Here is a 20,250-nt window from a genome sequence, read left to right as displayed (position 1 = left end):
TACTTATGCAACACAACAACAACAACAACAACAACAACAACAACAACAACAACAACAACAACAACAACACGAACGGTACACTGTTAAAGGGGAAGTTAAGGCAAAAATTAAAATTTCACCAGTTGTAGTCTTCGGGGTGCTGAGTCGAATGGTCTTGGTCCGAGAAAGCTGAGACGCTCCCTTCCTTCTTGAATCCCAATCGAACTCGCGCACTTCCACCGAAACTGGGTGACTGCACCCTACTAGATGGGGATTTGTATGCAAAATGTCACTAAAAGCGCCGTTTCGTTCTTATAAAAGCACGGATGACCGCGATTGGCCCATATGTTGTAGTCTTTTAGACGCTCAGTCGACTGGTTTTGGTCCGAAAGGGCTGCGATGCAGCGTTCCTCCTTTATTCCCAATCGAACATAGTTGAACAAGTGGTCACGTGCTCCTGGGTGCCCAAATCACCTGGTCACCACGCCAGCAGGCGACAACTTTCACACCAAGGTTCAACTCGAGTTCAACTCGAGTGACAAGACTGCACCCAAAAAAGGTCAAACAGGCTAGTAAGTTGTACCCTGCAGGCACGGTGACCAGCTGACTGGTGTACGCAGGAGCACGTGACCGCTTGTTCAACCATGTTCGATTGGGAATAAAGGAGGAACGCTGCATTGCAGCCCTTTCGGACCAAAACCAGTCGACTCAGCGTCCAAAAGACTACAACATATGGGCCAATCGCGGTCATCCGTGCTTTTATAAGAACGAAATGGCGCTTTTAGTGACATTTTGCATACAAATCCCCATCTAGTAGGGCGCAGTCACCCAGTTTCGGTGGAAGTGCGCGAGTTCGATTGGGATTCAAGTAGGAAGGAGCGTCTCAGCTTTCTCGGACCAAGACCATTTGACTCAGCACCCCGAAGACTACAACTGGTGAAATTTTAATTTTTGCCTTAACTTCCCCTTTAACTGTTTGCATGTACCGTTATACTGAGTACTGTGGTCTGTACGATCAACTGGTCATGCTTCGCTTGGCTTTCGGTGCTGAAGTGTCAATGCAAATGCATAGCAGGCCTTGGACTGCGCCTGAAGGGGAACTGTAAAAGAATCGTGTGTTGACCTTCGTTCGAATTGAAAACGGAGGTTCATTTCAAATGAAAACGTGGCACCTTTGTTTCACCCCTAATTCATTTCACACCATATTTGCCAAAGAGGTGTCATGCGCAAGGCCAAGTTTCCGCTGTCCTGTGATGTTGCCATGACGACGTGCTTTGGCACGACATTAATTTTGTGATACTGTTCAGGGTAATGCTGTAGTCGCATTTCAGCTGTTGTTGTTGTTGTTGTTGTTGTTGTTGTTGTTGTTGTTGTTGTTGTTGTTGTTGTTGTTGTTGTTGTTGTTGTTGTTGTTGTTGTTGTTGTTGTTGTTGTTGTTGTTGTTGGTGGTGTTGTTGTTGTTGTTGTTGTTGTTGTTGTTGTTGTTGTTGTTGTTGTTGTTGTTGTTGTTGTTGTTGTTGTTGTTGTTGTTGTTGTTGTTGTTGTTGTTGTTGTTGTTGTTGTTGTTGTTGTTGTTGTTTCAAATCTTTATTCTCACGATTGTTGTTGTTGTTGTTGTTGTTGTTGTTGTTGTTGTTGTTGTTGTTGTTGTTGTTGTTGTTGTTGTTGTTGTTGTTGTTGTTGTTGGTGGTGTTGTTGTTGTTGTTGTTGTTGTTGTTGTTGTTGTTGTTGTTGTTGTTGTTGTTGTTGTTGTTGTTGTTGTTGTTGTTGTTGTTGTTGTTGTTGTTGTTGTTGTTGTTGTTGTTTCAAATCTTTATTCTCACGATTGTTGTTGTTGTTGTTGTTGTTGTTGTTGTTGTTGTTGTTGTTGTTGTTGTTGTTGTTGTTGTTGTTGTTGTTGTTGTTGTTGTTGTTGTTGTTGTTGTTGTTGTTGTTGTTGTTGTTGTTGTTGTTGTTGTTGTTGTTGTTGTTGTTGTTGTTGTTGTTGTTGTTGTTGTTGTTGTTGTTGTTGTTGTTGTTGTTGTTGTTGTTGTTGTTGTTGTTGTTGTTGTTGTTGTTTTTACGTTGCTGTATACTGCCGTTATAGTGATAATCAAAACAGGCATAAGTCTAATAACAAGAGTGCATGTCTCGTTTGTGCACTCGCAACTGTCCACCTCTGTAACTAGATACTATATACAGTCAGAATGTGCAACAACTAGGCACCAAACTGACAGAGTACTGAGACATTCAACGACCTGACATCTAGCTTAGTTGCACTTACCCCGTCTTTGGTGAGTTTTCCGTATTATCCGTAGTAGCCAATGTATAAATGACTTATGGAAACACCCAAAACTCTGTGAAAGATGGAGATTTTGTACCTGGGTTCTTTTACAGAGTGATCTCCTGGGATACAGCAATGCAATGGTATACATGTGGATAGCTCAAAATGCTCAAAAATGACATAAGCCCCCTTCTTGGATCTAGGGGCTCATTTAGTATCTAGTTTCAGTGGTGGGCAGTTACTCTTAACTCGTATCCATTATGTCCTTTTCCTTTCTACATTTATTATTGGCTCAACATCCGAGCTTCAAACACTGGGTAATAAGCGTAAAGGATGATGTGGAAAAGTAGAGATAAAAGGAAGAAAGTCAATACTGTAAAAGCCATTACTCTAACGAGGCGTATAATTATAATTATTATACCGATTTCCTAAAATCGACTGGTTTACGTGTGCCAAAGGTAACGATTCTCACTCATTCTCAACGCTCAATATCAACAGTATATGTGTCGATTTCTGTATAACGATTTCTATTGTAACCGGACAGCTTTCTCCTCGTTAACTCGTTAGAATTAGCACTTAGTCATACATGCACATATGGCTTTTACAGTAGTCGATGTGAAGATTGCCGCAAGTAGCCCTTTCCCAAAGGTGCTCTTTTAATTCGCACTTAGTGCTTTTCGCGTCCCACAAAATATGCTGAAAAAGTGCTCTTTTTTCAGTGAAAACAGGCAAAAAGTGCTCTTTTTTCAGTGAAGCATAGCCATGATACATGTTCAGATATGAACCCAAGCTGAGAAATGAATACGTACTCTTCCATTCATGGGTCCACGAAAGGCAAAACAGGAAGTAAAGTTCAAAAAACGCCCTTTTTACAGCATTGTGCAAGCCTTTACAGGCTTTTACAAGCTTCACCAACTTGTTGCCCACCACAAAATCGGCGTGCCAAGGCCCATCGAGCACTCGGAAACTGTGATCGCATGCATGAGCAAACAGGTTTTAGCACTTTTTCAGCTAAAAAAGCTCAAAAAAGGTGATATTCACCAAAAACGCAATAAAGGGCGAAAGAAACGGGCTTTTCCAAAAGGGCCAAAAAGGGCGAAAAAAGGGCGAGCACCTTTGGGAAAGGGCTAACCGCAAGATGGCTATGAACAAAAATAAAGCCAGCTCTCATGTCACACAACGAAATAGCAATGGTTTTCTTCAAGAAAATTTCTTGTCACGTTCTTCAATTATGAAATTTCGCGACTGAAAGAAAATGGATGACCAACACCAGGACATACGAGCGCGTACGTGTCTAGACTTTAAGTGAGGGCTGACAGTGCGCAAAATAATTATATCAATTACAAGTGCGTGACAAATATGAACACGCTCTCGACAGAGAAGAGCGAAGGATGTTACTAGTGCATCAAGATAATTATTATATTTAGTCTCTGCCCCTAAGCTGGGCAGAGAAATTACATGTCCCAGCTTGTGTGCACGTTCTGTTGGATCTGGTGACTACAGATGGCATATGCTACTATGTCTTCACGCTGCTGGACAGCGTCGTTCGCTTTCGCAACTCTAGCCGTGATCTGCACACAGGATGTGACAGCAGATTCCGATAGACCATATTTACTCCTTCCAAGTGAGTACTGTTATGTTCTCATGCACACCACTACTACTAGACAACAGGAACTAGTTTGGTGACAAGATAATAGAAACTAATTATTTACATTCTCAAGTGAGGAAGAAGAGCAAGGAGAAGAACACATGAATCCAGAATATGGATGCGTGCATGCGTCCAATAGAGACATGACGTAATCACGTGAAGCAAGGCGTATAACGTAACAATACGCGTTATGCGGGTGATAACAACTTGAAGTACATGCGCAATACATGAGTAGCTAGCATGATACATCACGTCCCTTCTGAGATAGAAATATAACAATTACATTTACATACATGTATCTCACGCCCCTTCTGAGATGACAACAAGGCATCTAATACCAACTAGAAAGGACGGCAAAGCAGATAGAGATAACTGAATACGAAAATAGCTGAGCTCAACAAGAGGCAGAAAGACGCACAGGCAGCTAATCATAAGTTTGGCCACGAGTGTTCGAAATATTCAGCCTAGACGGGGGTTGGCGGCTTCGCTGACTGCGCCGGACTGGCGGGGCAGGCTGAGTGATGGGGGAGGGGGGGGGGGGTAGCAGGCATCGGCTGTGCAGGTGCTACGGGCAAGACAACAGGGCGAAGAAAGCGACGGTTTCGCCAGTATATTCGGCCACTGGGAAGCTTGACCATGTAGTCGCGGTGGCTCCCAATGGCGACAATGGTACCGCGGGCGTTCCACAACTTGCTGCGGGGATCTTGTAGATCCACAGGGCAACCAAGGTGGAGGGCAGGCAGAGAACGGGCAGACTGGTTGTAGTGCTGACTGGCTGCTTCAGACTGGGCAGAGGCACGACTGTCGATTTCGTCAGCGGTTTCTTGCCACGCTGGGGCAAAACTGGTCCGGTGGGCAAGCACGAATGACGACAGGGGGCGGCCAAACAGGGCCTGCGCTGGGCTCTGACCGGAGCTACGGGGAGTGTTACGCCATTCCAATAAGCCACGACGGAAGGCGTCGACATTAATGTCTCCGTTGGTGGTGGTCTTGTACACGAGAGATTTGATGGCCTTGACAGCCGCCTCCGCATGGCCATTCGATTGTGGGTAATGCGGACTGGATCTGACGTGGCGGACTTGCCAACGCTGACAGAAGGCGGAGAAACGCTGCGCTGTAAACTGCGGACCACCATCAGTCGTCAGGACAGCTGGGACACCGAGATCCGCGAACCAGCCTCGGAACGCACGGACTACGTCAGCGGAGGTGGCGGTGCGTCCTATCTTGGCAACACAGGGCCAGCCGGTCTTGCGGTCCACGTATACCAGGAACTGGTAGCCTTGGCATTCGAACAGATCCGCGCTGGTGCTCTCAAACGGGAGGGCAGGACAACGATCCTCAGTTGCCAGCAGCGGTTCCTTCACTTGGGAAGGTGCGTGGTGACGGCATTCAGCGCAGCTGCGAACGATATTGTCAATGTCGTTGGACAGCTGGGGCCAATACACCACCTGGCGAGCACGAGCCTTGGTACGGTTGAGACCTTGATGAGCAGCATGCAAGTCGTCAAGCACACTACGCCTGAGGGAACGCGGGACCACAATGCGAGGACCTTTCAGTACCAGGTCCTGGTCGACTGTAAGATGATGACGGACGGTCCAATACGGCTGGGCAGCAGGACATAAGTCGCGTTTGTCGTCGGGAAATCCGTTCCGGACGGTGGTGAGGAGTGCCTGATAATCCGAGTCAGCTCGAGCGGCTTCTTGCAATTCGGCAAACCGGAGATTGGCAATCTGGCCTTCGGTGTCTTTCCGAATGCAAGCGCGTATGGCAGGAGTACGAAGGGCTGGGTGTTCACCGAGCTCATCGTCAGGGGTGGGATCATCCACTGGATTGCGGGACAGCGCGTCGGCGAAAGCGTTGTCAGTACCCTTACGCCAAGTGGCATGCAGCTGGTATGGACGAAGCTTCATGACCAGGCGTTGGAGCCGGGGATTCTCAATCTGATCGAGCGAGTACGAGTTGATGATTGGTGTGAGGGGCCGGTGGTCGGTGACAAGCTCAAACAATGTACCGGCGAGGTAGAGAGAACATTTCTTCACCGCCCAGACGACAGCTAGGAGCTCCAGTTCGATGACAGCATACCGGGATTCTGGATCCGACAGAAATCGACTGCCACACTGGAGAATGCGCCACTTGCCATCTTGCAACTGCCACAGAACGTAGCCAAGGCCATGCAAAGCAGATGCATCGGTCTCTAGGCGGAGTGGCTGGTCACGTTGGAAGAATGACAGCGTTGATGGTGACAACAGCTCAGCCTTGGCAGCGTTGACTGCGTCTGTGTGAACTGAGTCCCATACAAACTCGTTGGACGTCTTGAGCAATGGGCGCAACGGGGCGGCGTGCTCAGACAGGTGCGGGGTGAACTCACCACACTGGTTGATAAGACCCATAAACGATCGGAGATCAGTGCGGTTGCTGGGAGCTGGAAACTGGCTGATAGCTTTGACCTTGGCATCATCGACGGTCCAGCCGTCAGCACTGATGCGGTAACCACAGAACTCCACGGCTGGCATGCCGAACACAAACTTCTTGGCGCTCAGAGTAATGCCATTCTCCCGGGCGCAGAGCAGGACATCCCGGACGTGAGATCGGTGGGTGTTCAGGTCATTATCGTAGACGAGGCAGTCATCAACGACCTTCTGGAACTGGGAGATATGAGCGAACGCGGCGTCGGTGCGGCGATTAAACTCGTCTCCGGCAGAGACCAATCCTTGTGGGTTGCGTAGGTACCTGTACCGACCCCAAGGTGTCATGAATGTGGTCAACGGACGGGAGGCCTCGCTCAGAGGAACTTGCCAATAGCCGTGGCGGGCGTCTAGCTTTGTGAAATATCTTGCGTTGCCAACGCTGGATACAGCGTCACGAGGGCTTGGTGCGGGGTGAGCAGGGCGTTCGACTTGGTCGTTGAGCTTTTTGAAATCAACGGTGAGCCTCTTCTCGTTTGTCCCCTTCTTGTCCACGATGACAATTGGGTGACACCACGCACTGGGTTCGGTGACCTCCTCGATGATGGCATCCCGGACCATGTCATCCAGCTGGGACTTCACTTGGTCACGGTACGCATGCGGGATCTGGCGGGCATGATATGCAGCGACAGGCTTAGCATCAGCTCGCACTCTAATTTCCATAGGTCCACCAAGCATTGGCTTCAACACAGAGTCATCAAAGACGTCAGCGAATTCAGCTAGGAGTTCGGCTCTCATCGTCTCTGAGTCGGTGGCTTTGGACACAACCTTGTCCGCAGGTGCATCGGGAACGGCCGATGGGACTACCTGTTGGACTGCTGCGATTTGCTTCGGCCAGCCGGACGGCAAGTATCCTAGGGCGTGCAAGGATGAACGGGATAGGAGGGCATCAGTCAAACCATCATAGACATGAATGGTGGACGTGTGCTGGTTTGGTCCACAACTGAGAGTCGCCGAAATCTTGCCAACGGGGGTGAGACTGGCGCCATCTGCGGTACGAACATCGTCGATGTCGTCAAGCAGGTTCTCGACAAATCCGCCTAACTGGTCAAGGTGTTGAGTGCCGATGGCATCAACGTCGCTACCAGTATCCGGGAGCCAACTAAGAGCTACGGGCTCTGGCTCGGTCACAAGCTGGGTGGCAACGGAAACTGTTGCGTCGTCCAACAGAGATGCTCGGTTGAGTCGCAAGTGTGCGATCTTGGACGACTTGTCCGGCTTCTTGGCAGGCCTGCGGCACATTGCCCGGAAGTGACCCGTTCCATTACAGTTAAGGCACACTTTGTTGATCGCGGGACACGGCGATTTCGTGTGCGCTGTGCGTCCGCAGTTACGGCACTTATCACGAGCAGAAGTGTGCTTCGCCTCAACTGGGGGCTGTGAAGCTAACTTCGCGCGCTGATAAGACGACTTCCTGGCAGCATTGACTTGGCCGGCGGTAGGGATGTGGTGGCTGGTCTGTGTGGCTGCCTCTTCTGCACGACACACCTTGACTGTCGCCTCCAATGTCAGGTCGGAGGTGGACAACAGTTTGTGACGGGTGGTGTCGTCCAGGATACCGATCACAATGCGGTCTCGCATCATGTCCGCGTGGACCCGTGCAAGATTAGTTTTGCACGTAGAACAGGCACGTGCCGAACAGGCAGAACAGAGCTCGTGTTCCACAAAATCACACGTGTTAAACAACTCCTTCAGGGAAGTGTGGAACCCGTCAAACAATTCCCCTTTCTGTTGCGTGCGCTTATAAAATTCAATTCGGTCAAGTATCGGGTTTCTTTGTCGGCGAAGAAACTGCTTGACCGCCTCCAAGACGTCACACGCATCAGGATTGGTCGCGATGACAATGGTGCCCTCCCTGATAAAACGTCTGAGGTCTTCGTCAAGGCACTGACGGATGGCAGATACCCTGGTTTCCCTTGACTGTGCTGTCAGGTGCTGGCACCGAGAGAAGTCTTCCCACAGTTCCTGCCAGGCAGCAAACTCTGACAGGGACGCGGAGGACAGCAGCATGGGTCGCTCCGCCGCGACAGGCTTTGGAGCTGGCGGTGCTGGCGACGAGCGAGGCTGACTCTGTTGAGTAAGACCAGTGATAATTGCATCGAGACGCTTCTCTCGCTCATTGGCTGCCTCCATCTGCTTTTTGAAGAGATCAGCAAGAGCAGCGATATCTGCGCTCGGCACACTTGGTGCAGCTGCATCTGACATTTCGGAAGACGGTCACGACTAGAGAAATAAATAAAAATTAATGTAATTGGACCTGCAGGCCTCGTGCGAACACAACCGGGATGCACCACGGGCAACTAGAAAAACACAGGTACGAAACTTCACTGCGCCATGTTATGTTCTCATGCACACCACTACTACTAGACAACAGGAACTAGTTTGGTGACAAGATAATAGAAACTAATTATTTACATTCTCAAGTGAGGAAGAAGAGCAAGGAGAAGAACACATGAATCCAGAATATGGATGCGTGCATGCGTCCAATAGAGACATGACGTAATCACGTGAAGCAAGGCGTATAACGTAACAATACGCGTTATGCGGGTGATAACAACTTGAAGTACATGCGCAATACATGAGTAGCTAGCATGATACATCAAGTACTCCTGTATCAACAGTATTGAATAATTATCCTATCCACGCGGATGGGAATTAACCGTATTGCTTGACCGATCCTTTCAATGTTCTTATCTTTCCCTTTCCTTTTCCACCTGTACTCCTCTCTGTTCTCTCTAGCTCTTCTCTTGTACCTTCTTGCTATTATTCACTTAATGCGGGGCTTTGAATAAAACAAAAAAATTAATAATTCTTGTAGTACAGTAACAGGTGTTACTGTCCTGTTACTGCGACCACTCCACGGTGCAAACAAAAGCGGTCTTTAGAACCAGGTCCGACAGTGTCTCTGTAGAACTGTCGGTGCATGGAAGAACGGTCGTTAAGAGCAGGCGGTCGCTAAACCCGGGAGGTCGCTTACGCCAGGTTTTAGCGTAGTATCAAGAGTGCCCTCTTGCTACCACCCATGTTACAGTAGAAAGTCAAGTATCGTGTCCGTTCACGAAGGGAGCTCGCGACGGCTGCTAACACCCGGTAAACCCTAGAGGCAGATGCAGGGCCTACCGGTGGTGGAGAGGATATGTCTCACAACCGCTGGCACACGAGCCGAGAAACCCCATTTTTGCCGCACCCATGCACCACCTGTGCCTAGCCACGAGCTCCTAGTGGACTGTGGGTAGCAGCACGGCTGAAAAAAAACCCCGCTCCCAGGCAGGACTTGAACCAGGTACATTCTCTATATCAATCACGGTCTTTGACCAACCCTCTGTGCCTCCCTGGTGAAATCCATGTACATTATAGTAACAAAAATTGCTTTACGGCAGCTTTCTAAGGGGCAGTCCAAGGTTACCAATAGTATTTTCAAAACGAAAAGTTTTCGTTTGGGGGTGGGTGGGTTTGAAGGAGTTTCATTTTGAAAATAATTAGTGAATCCAGATAGAGAATGCCCAGTTACTTCTGGATGTCGAAAATTTACATCAATATTTTATTGGAAGTCGTTTTACCTGCAGAACAGATAGGTGGGTGGGTGCTGAAAAATACAAAAACTTTTTGTTTTTGCAAAAACTATTGGTAACCACGGACGGCCCCTAAAAAGGGTTTGTAGTCTAGTCCTGCATCTTTCCCTATAGACAATTAAAAAATGGCTTTCAAAACCACCATGGACCTTATCTAAAAAGTAAGGAATTAACGAAACATCGGCGTCAAAATTTAATGCAAACTATAGGCCTGCCTACCCCTAGACTCGTATAATAATAATAATAATAATAATAATGACAGTTCGCATTTCACTCATTGCATGAGGTCAACGCATCTGTTAACAATTTCGAGCCAAGCAGCTCTATCAGAAGCAGATTGCACAGCATCCAGAAGCGACAGATTAATGCATTGTAAGTCTTTCTTGACAACGTCGATCCATCTCAGACGTGGCCGTCCTCGGGGTCGTCGTATGTCTGTTGTGTTGATCGACATTAGGAGGGCTTGGGAAGAGGACGATTCTTCGCCTTCCCTCACTACATGGCCGAACCACAGCAGTCTCCGTTGCCTGCAGACTTGGGATAGTGGGGTCTGCTCGGTTCTGGCATACAGCGCTGTGTTCGAGATTCGTTGTGGGTACGTGATACCAATGATGGTACGTAGTTTCTTCCGGTGCCATACATTGACGACGTCGGTTAATGTTTGCGATAAGGTCCAAAGCGCACAATTATACAGCAAGACAGGCAATATCAGGCAGGAAAACATACACAGCCTGGAATTCAGGTTGTGGCGTTTCCATGTATAAACGCTTGTAAAAAAAAAGTAAAGAAAAATTCTCACGTTAGAGTTACCACCGGCTATTGAAAAACACACCATTCGTACAGTTAGAATGAATAGCTGGTATTGAATCAGGTTCAGTGGCCGGTGCACATCCTTGTTGTCCAATTTCGTGTTTCCTCCCTCTGCACGCAGATTTTGTGACAAACTGTAACAACTCCGATGGAACTCAATCCACCTGGTTTGCAGTATTTAGTACAAGCCCCTTCGTCGGGCTGTTCAATACGAACAGTCCTGAATCAGCTGTTGATACGTGCCAAAGATATGGGTTTGATGTGATGGACTATGACCAGTACAAGAACCCGGGGTTCGGCGTGGAATCCTGCGTTTCCAGCCTCCTGGACAGGTTGTTTAGCATAAGGGGGGAAATAGTGTCACCAGTCTATTGGGCCCGGCGATCTGGGAATGTGTTGATGCGCCAGGATTACTCACAAGAAAGCAGTGGCGTAGCCTACACTGGCCACATTCCTCCCACTATAATCTGCTCAGGTAAGCCTTTGAATAATCAGTGCTTGCATGTCATGTCCAGTGAACACTCGTTTTATCCACTCTCCATTCTCAAAGTGCTGCACACTAATTCACAACCAACTACAATAGCCATGTCTTTTTTCACTCTTTTTCTCTCCATATCCTAAATTGAATACTGATGCCAGATACATTTGGTGGGAAGCGGAGAGGAAAATCAGCTCGGGTGCCAGTGGAGTTTGGCACAAATTTGCTTCAATTCAATTGTAGCATCGACTTGTTCTATGTTCCTCTCTCACAATGCAGGCAGTTGGACAACGGTGCCCTATCAAAAGTATTACCTATCAACACTTCAGAATGGACTGCGTGTGAAGTACAATGCAGCAAGGCGAGCCTGCGCTTTTTACGGCAAACGTCTCATGTCTGAGAATGACATCCCCGCATCACAATTGACTAACCTTCGACAGAATGTGTTTGCACATCTTCAAGTTAAATCTGGTGCATATTTCCTTGAAGGCGGCGCGAAGATCTTGGCACAGAACTACCGGGGGCAAACTAGTGAATTGATCATGCAGATTTTCAATCTCTACCCTCAGTCCGAGAAGCAAATATTATGCATTCGTAAGTTTGACAACTTGATTATCGACTTCAAAATCTCACTGCTTCCTGGAAAACTATTGATAATCGTAATCTACTTCTTGATTTGCAGAAGGTCCACTGCCGCCATGACGTCACTACGTTGTTGTTGTTGCTGTTGTTGTTGTTGCTGTTGTTGTTGTTGTTGTTGTTGTTGTTGTTGTTGTTGTTGTTGTTGTTGTTGTTGTTGTTGTTTGGTTTTCAAACAGTATAGGTTTGCCCAGCATTATGATTGACGATGGGAATAGTGCAATATTACAATTTGGGAATTAGCTCTCTCTCTTTCTCTCTCTCTCTCTCTCTCTCTCTTCTCTCTCTCTCTGTCTCTCTCTCTCTCTCTCTCTCTTCTCTCTCTCTCTTCTCTCTCTCTCTCTCTCTCTCTCTCTCTCTCTCTCTCTCTCTCTCTCTCTCTGTGTGTCTCTTCTCTCTCTGTGTCTCTTCTCTCTCTCTCTGTCTCTCTCTCTCTCTCTCTTCTCTCTCTCTTCTCTCTGTCTCTCTCTCTCTCTCTCTCTCTCTCTCTCTCTCTCTCTCTCTCTCTCCCTCTCTCTCTCTCTCTCTCTCTCTCTCTCTCTCTCTCTCTCTGTGTTGCAGTAAACGTTCATGTACTTCCTTGATCCATGCGTTACCACACCAGTTTGAGTGGTTATCTTGGATTTTAGATTGATTTTGAATTGTTTGTAAACTTTCTCTGGAGATGGCGAAGAAAACGCCCAACATTATTCTCGATCATGGTGCGTGGGCTCAATGCGTAGCTTCTCCTTTGTCTTCTATCTTTTTTTCGTGTTCTTCTTTTCATATGCCATTACGAGGCTGGCATGGCGCACGCTGATGTAGTCAATTTTTTATCTTCTCCAATATCCAAGGAGCGGAGGGTTTCTGGACCATACCATCATAGTGGGCGAACACGGTTCACTTGGGGACACATGTAAAAGGAGCCAGCTTTGAGCGAAATGGGAAATTTGTGTTGAAACCGATTTGCAATTGCAAGCACCGTAGCAAAGAACTAGACTACTTCGAGTAGTTTCAAACAACTGTACTAGTATTGTAGCGTTGGCACGCTGGTGACTTCAAAGCGTATAGTGTTTAGTGTTTAGAGTATAGCATATCCCTGTACTGTATTCCCATACGTTAGCGTATCCCCGTACATTAGCGTACGGAGTCTGCCTTTGTATCAAAGCTGCTGCTCACGATTCTTTTATAGCCAGTTAGTTAATTTAGTTGCCAGTCAGTTAATTCCATTGCCAGTTAATTTCATGGCCAGTTATAGTTAATTTCGTTGCCAGTACATTTCAATTGCCACTTACAGTGTGTTCACTGAGACCCTTGTATTTTTGCCTCCAAGAGACTGTGGCCCGCTACAGTATTACAAAGATAGAGCTTGGAATGTTGTATTCTTTGATGTAGTACGATAAAGCAATATTCATCCGTCTGGGAATACCTGAATGTACCTCCTTTACTCTCCCTACAGAGATCTGCGAGCATGGGTACATCGTCAAGGGGCGCTGCATCTGCCAAGCAGGGTACATTGGAGAAACGTGTGAGAAGAAGAAGAGTTCAGGTAAGACTTAGGCTACACAGACCGACACACTGAAAATTCTCCATTTTACAATCGCGAATCATACACTTAGTGGTGGATGAGGCCAAGTCGTATGATTATCAGTAAGACTCGGGTGGAGAGCCAAGGATAATTTATAAGAAGGACCACGGAGCTACAGGTTACGCTATACGCCAGGTGTAGAACGCCAGTACCATTGGTCAGTGTCGCGCAATTGGTTATCGCATTGATTGTAGCTGATTGTTAAGTAACTGGTGGTGTAACACACAGTGGCCATGATTTCGAGCTGGGTTTGTGAACATAGTAAAAAAAAAAGCACCGTAACATGTGATTGTAGCTCCTTGGCCCTCTTTTCTTCTTATAGATTATCAGTAAAGCTACGATTGTAACCAAATTGCAACGTGCCCATCAACACCTAAACAATGTAACAGGGAGGCGCTCACATTAAGCACCAAGGCTCCCTTCCCCTGCCGATCTCCAGTATACGACTCGTGGTGACTCTCAGAGCAGAACAATGAACAGGACAAAATGTTGTTGTTGTTGTTGTTGTTGTTTTTGTGGAGCGCTTGGGTTGCAATGAAGCCGAGACCGTATGGTCGGTTAAGCTGCCCCTGCCTCTCCCCCACAAAAATAATAAGGCCACACGTTTTTATTTCTATGTTTCTCGTCACCTGAAAATCTAAAAACGTATGCGAGAGGTGGAAAAAATGAAAAATGACCGAAAAAAGAGCTTTTAGACCTTTGTTCACACAAAAATTCAATGATACACCATGCAAAATATCATCCATAGTTAGCAACTAGTATAATGGTAGGAGCTTCTGCATGTGCAGCTAGATTGCGCACAAAAAATGCCGTCCTTGCATCATGTGTCGCGCAGGCCAGGCCACATTATGTACATGTGCACAAGTGTGCTGGTCCCCACATGCACAGTCAGTGCAGCACAGTTTTTTTCTTTTTTCTTCCAGACTCCTGAATCGTATGCGCGCGGGTGACGAGAAACATAGAAATAAAAACGTGTGGCCTAATAGTAAAATAAAATAATAAAAATAATAAACTACTTGAGGACTGTTCAGCACCTGTTCAGCACCTAAACGCATGCATCAAACAACACACACCACGTCACATACTTCCACCTTGCGCACAACAACAAAGATCGAAGCGAGGGCGACCCAGAAAACAACCGTTATCTACACAACTTGTGGATCCTGGTTCACAGACTGTGCTTGCTCCGCCGTCGCTGGTGGCGGTGGTGGAGGAGGGTGTGCGTGGTGGCCCATCGGGCCGGCTTGTGTCGCCGCCTTTGCTCCTGCCGTCAGTGGTTCCTTCGTCAGTGCCCCCGGCGGCTTTGGCTGGGGTGGTGCCGCTTGCGATCCCGGTCCCACTGCCTTCTCCTGATCCTCCGCCGTCAGCTCTTGCGGCGGTGGAGCTTGCCAGTGACAGACCGCGAGCAACATCGACAATGGCAATAACACTACAATTGCCAACTCAAAAAGACCCACCTTGCGTATCAGCAGCTCCCACACCATCACCAACAATGCAATATACAGCCACCACAACTAATCCACCATCCAAGCCCACTATTGAAAGACCAAGACGATCAACAGTCAACTACAACAGAAGCTATGCACTCAACGAACAAGGGCGCAAGGAGGGACGTGACAGCAGGGTGACGGCCGAGTCCCATTCAATGGACCAAGTCAGGTGGGATAACAGAGAGAGAGCGGAGAGGAAGCGGATAATGGGACGGACGGTGAAGGGAGCAATGAGTCGGAGAACGACGATTGTAGTGATCGTGAGAGTGCCGGTGAGAATGTTAGCGTTGTGCGTAGGTTTCGTGGTAGCAAGTCTTCAGTGTACAATCATCTGTTGGCTAGTCCTGATTGTTGCAATTCGTATTCCGACTCTTCTTTCACTGTATTGTGCCGTGGTCGTCATGGTTATGGACTACAGTTAAAAGTTTTGGAAGCCATCTGTCAGCGTCTGTATAAGCCTAATTTGTGTGTACAGAAGGATAGTATAATTGGGTTGAAATTGTTCAAGTAAAGTGTCATGTTTTGTGCGGCCAAGCTTGGCCGTTAATTTTCTAGGTGTAATGTACTGCTGTTATTTGTTATCACTTTGTCCCTTTCTCTTCTTTGTTCATTTTTCAGTTGCAAGTTTAGTGTTAGTACACGCATTCGTTATTGCTCTAGCTTTCATGATAAAATTCACACTTGTAAATTTCACTGCTGTTGTTCTTAGTGTTATTTCTCTAACTTAGATTTTCTATAATAGTTCAATTTTGTTTTCATTGTCCTTTAGTACAACGAAGATTCCTGATGAGTGTTGTACGAAAACTTGTTTGAATCCTCATTTCCTCTACACCATTTCTTCACATTTTCATCGTTTTCTTGCACATTGTCTCCACAGTTTTACATTACATGAATAAATTGTACACAAATGTCGATCCAGCTTGTATTACTGATTGCGGTTATCAAAGTGTTGTCTCCTCGCCGTTTGTTCAATTATTTTATTATTTTTATTTCATTTAAAGGGTCTCCCAGAGGCGACGGCCTGTCGAGGGGATCTCCTGATGCAAATCATGCAATAGAAATGAACAGTGAGGAAAACTACACGTGTCACAGTATATGCTACACAAGGAGCAATAAACACAGGGCTGGGTTGTTCAAAATAAAACAATTACTTGTAGTTTAAATGTCCAGGGATATACCACTACAGTCAAATTTAAACCTTTTCACGTGCAAGCAATATTGCTGCTGAAATTTAGCCTAGTATTATGTTATGATTATGTTGAGAATGGCGACTATGACTCAGAAAGGTGTTCGATTCGTTCCGATTTAGAATATTCGTTCCAGCCCTAGTTTTCAGTCTCTCTGGTGGTCACTGGTCATAGTCGGTTCTTCACCCATGTATGATTGCGGAGTGCTACGATCCCAGTACAAAATCACGGCGCTCCCAGCACCCGTCGCCACCGAAACTAGTTAAGCTTGAGCCCCTCTCCCTGACCTCCAACACCAACCTTTCTGAGTTTAAATGTGAACTACACCATACGATGGATCAATTCTGCTGCAGAGTAGTAAAACTGTCTATGGCTTCACGATGAACGCAAAGTTGTGTATCTTGTTGCATGATAGTGACTGCGTTCGATTCTGCACTTGAATCGATTCATGAATCCATTCGCATGCTTTCAAGTCGTTCAATTTTCATGTCATGAGCCCCGGAATCGGTTCGGAATCCATTCACCCTATTCACACCTGGTGATGTGAATAGCGCTATCACTCAACTGTGTTGTCCTGTGTGACCTGTATCTGGTCTCCCTGTTCTCTCTGTTTATCGCGTTCTTCTCGCTCTCACCCATCTACTAGTACATACACATGTATTACCGTATGTCCGCACCTTTATAGCCATGGCGGTATATTCGATTATAAAGCCAGTCTCAGTTATGAAGCCATGGCTTCAAACTTCCAGCCCATCAGAAAGGGTGAACAAGTGGACGTAGATTGAAATTTTAGTGTGAACTTTGACTTTTACAGCATGGCGTTGCGGGTGAGTCAGTTTGCATCTAAAATAGCTAGGAAAGCAGAAGTGTTTCGAATATAAGGCCATGGCTTTAAAGGCGCTGACATACAGTATGCGTCCGTACATGTTTACACTCATACGTCGGTTGTCCGGACCCCGAAGTAGTTCTGGGCACTTCTGTCTACCGGGCACCATTTTGGCGAGGTGCAGTGGAAATGCTACTGCATTTACTCTTTGGTCACTTTTTGTGGAATCAGTGACATCATGATTATGCCGTATCTATGGCCTTTTCCCATCAAAACGTACATGTATGGGATTCGGGAGTTACGGGCATTTCGAAGTGCATGGTCCTGGACCGCCTGGAAAAACGAGGTATGAGTGTACAGAAAAAAGAGTAACATTATCGTGTCCATTCCCGAAGGGAACTCACGACGGCCGCTAACACCCGGTATACCCTAGTGTACGTGTACATGTGCATGCTAATACGAAGACCCACTTGAAATAAAGAAATTGCAAATCACTAATTGCACGATCGTGTCGGAACGGCATGCGAAATGCTAGCCCCGACCCTGCCCACAACATGATGTACATGTACATCGTTTATGAATCAGGGTGTTTAGTGATAGCTTGCATACCGTCCTACCGGTAGGACCCAAGAAATCGAGCTGCAAAAGTGCTTTTGGTTGAGAATTTTTTTAAACAATTGTTGAGATGAGGTCTTTGTCAGGCAAAGTAATGGCGCAAAATGCAAGGCTATGTCCAGTGCATTGCGTATGCGCAATTTTACCGATTGTCAAAATGGCCGCACATAATCATGTTGGTGCGCTAGCAACTCTGTCCAAAGTGAATTTTGACCATGGCACATCAATTGTGGTGAGGTCCTAATGTTTTTATTAGCTTGCCAAGGCCGTGGAATGCATAATTCCATACTCCGTTTCCATGGTTACCATGGGTTGTTACCATGGAATTTCGTAGTATGCCTTGTGCGATCACGTCTAAAATTTGTGGACTTCTTCATTAGCCCCTTAGCAACAGTTAAGGGACAAGTTTTAGGTCAATGTTAGAACAGAGGCCATGCAGCATGTCTGTGTATGATGGTCCTACCGGTAGGTCCTACCGGTAGGACCGAGGTCTATGCAAGCTATCATTAGACTTCACTGCTATAATTTACCTGATTGCAACCATTTCACGATCAGTCACCACCAACACCACACCAAGGTCGTTGGCGCTGCAAATTCTATTCAAAAGAAATGAAATCTCCAAATTTTCGCCCTTGGGGGCTTCACCTTGGTGTGATGGTGGTGACTGATCGTGACATGAATTGGCTGCAGTGGAGCTTCCGTGTTCTAAAAAATTGCAACCATTTTCTTTTTGTACAAAAGAGAAAGACCAAGGAACTACAAGTTACGCTATACTGTCCACTAACACCACCAGTTAATAAACAGTCGTTTCTCTTTTGTATAAATTAAACCTTGGCTCTCCGTCTGAGTACATTTCTTTTTGTTTTCTTTTTTTTGAATGCTTTTTGCAGATCTCCTCGCAAAATTGCACAAGGAAGGTGAGGCAATGTACATGTAATTATGGATAATAAGGAGAAGGACAAAATTGTACACCAACAACCCCTTCCCCTTACTATGTTTACTGCATAAACTTGAGCCTCCTACGTTAGGTGATCTGTTGCTCTGCGTCTTCGAGTTCTAGTGAGACCAGTCTGACCAATAGCCTTAGTAGTTTCGTCATCGTCCTGTAACTCAGGGGGGGGGGGGGTAGAGAGACAGTGTGGTATAGAAAGTCTATTTTCACAGAAGCTTAGGGCAGCTTGCGCCCTTCCTTGGCCGGGCTTTGGTGGGCGCGGATCGCCGTTACGCCTTTATTTCGTTCATGGGGATTTAGAGGAGACTCGTCTTATTCTGCTTCCTTTCATTGTTGTTCTACTGCAAAGCAGACTTATAGCATGAGTTTTCCTTTTTGCAGCTGTGCTCAATGTTTCCCCAAACATTTAGTGCATAGGTCTCTTGTTGTCCCTTCTTGGAACTGGGAAAGGTGTTCAGGGATCCCAGAAATGGCCGTTTCTGGATCGTGACTCGAGTTTCGCCCACCTTGCACCCCACAGTACAGGCAGTGTGAAACAAGGCTATTTGCACCTGCATATCCAGTGAAACCTGGTTTTACCCTTTGGTGCCCGACTGAATTTTAGATTTTTCGAGCGACCACCCCACGGTGCAAGCAAAAGCGGTCGTTAAAGCCAGGTGGTCTTTCGAACCAGGTCCCACAGTGTGCGTGTAGAACTGTCCGTGCATGGATAAGCGGTCGTTAAGAGCAGGTGGTCGCTACACCCAGAGGTCGCTTACCCCAGGTTTTACTGTACATATGTCGTATATCTCCATACACATCCGTCTATCAGGTTGTGCACTTTCATTTCTCTCGGGGTATTATTTTTACTTTTCTTTTTTCTTTTTTTTTCACGTGGACAATCAACCGTCACATGTAGCAGAGCTCAAAAGAGACAGAAGCGGAAAAGGTTAGGACCACATTGCTGCCCTGTACGCGAACTGTTTATTATCAAGAGTAGATAAACAAGAGTGTGCAACTCCGGATCTTTCCTGCACAATCTGCAGATACCCCCGCCCATGGCGGAATTTTTTGTTGACGTCACCTTTTTTCAGAAGAACGCGCATTTCGCCGCAGAGCAGTGTGAGAGCACGTGCTGGGCACCGACCTTGTAGTGTAAAGCCGGCCAAGAGCACGAGGGAAAACTTTCCGAAAGACTCGCAGCTCGTGCGCCGTCGAAAAGATTACGTCAGCAAAACATTCCGCCGTGGGCCTACCCATCCGCGAGTTGCACACTCTTGTTTATCTACTCTTGTTATTATCCATCAGCACTCGGCCGAAGACCGGAGATTGGCACCCACCGGGTTTGGAAGAAAATAGGACGAAAGAACACCCACCCCAGAGCATTACAAATCAAGGACCGTACACAGGGTAGCCGCCCAGTCAAGGAGAGCATTCTTTTGCAATTCAGACGCAGAGCAGTAGCTGGTGATACCGATGGTGTCAAGGACTCAAGATATCCTGGCAACTGTTTGTAAACAGTGCCCAAAGTCCCAACTAGCACAGGAACAATCTGAGTCTCAACTTGCCATAGCCGATGGATTTTGCGAGCAATAAGTTGATACTTGACACGTTTCTCAACTTCCTTTTCAGCAACGCGTGGATCACCAGGCACAGCAATATCAATGATCAGGGATTATTATTATTTTTATAAGTTATCGTAGATTCGGCTATGGTGTAGTAAGCGGCAGGATGTAGCGCAGTTAGCCCCAACCAAGCTGAGTGAGGTATACTAGTAGAT

At 46.7% G+C, this 20,250-nt stretch overlaps 1 protein-coding gene across 1 annotated transcript in view; it reads left to right on the top strand.

Moving 5' to 3' along the window:
• LOC135828237 (uncharacterized) overlaps positions 1-20,250 on the top strand; it is a 35,774-nt gene that overhangs the window by 1,488 nt on the left and 14,036 nt on the right. The window contains exons 2-6 of the mRNA XM_065340688.1: positions 3,746-3,866; positions 10,859-11,212; positions 11,495-11,809; positions 13,293-13,382; positions 18,430-18,456. Of these exons, the coding sequence (XP_065196760.1) occupies positions 3,746-3,866; positions 10,859-11,212; positions 11,495-11,809; positions 13,293-13,382; positions 18,430-18,456 (907 nt within the window). The remainder of the gene's footprint in view (positions 1-3,745; positions 3,867-10,858; positions 11,213-11,494; positions 11,810-13,292; positions 13,383-18,429; positions 18,457-20,250) is intronic.

This window comes from Sycon ciliatum, chromosome 12 (genome assembly GCF_964019385.1).
Source record: "Sycon ciliatum chromosome 12, ocSycCili1.1, whole genome shotgun sequence".
In the NCBI taxonomy this organism is placed as follows: Eukaryota; Metazoa; Porifera; class Calcarea; order Leucosolenida; family Sycettidae; genus Sycon; species Sycon ciliatum.
Note: the sequence above shows the minus strand (reverse complement) of the source record. Positions and strands in the feature narration are given on the sequence as shown.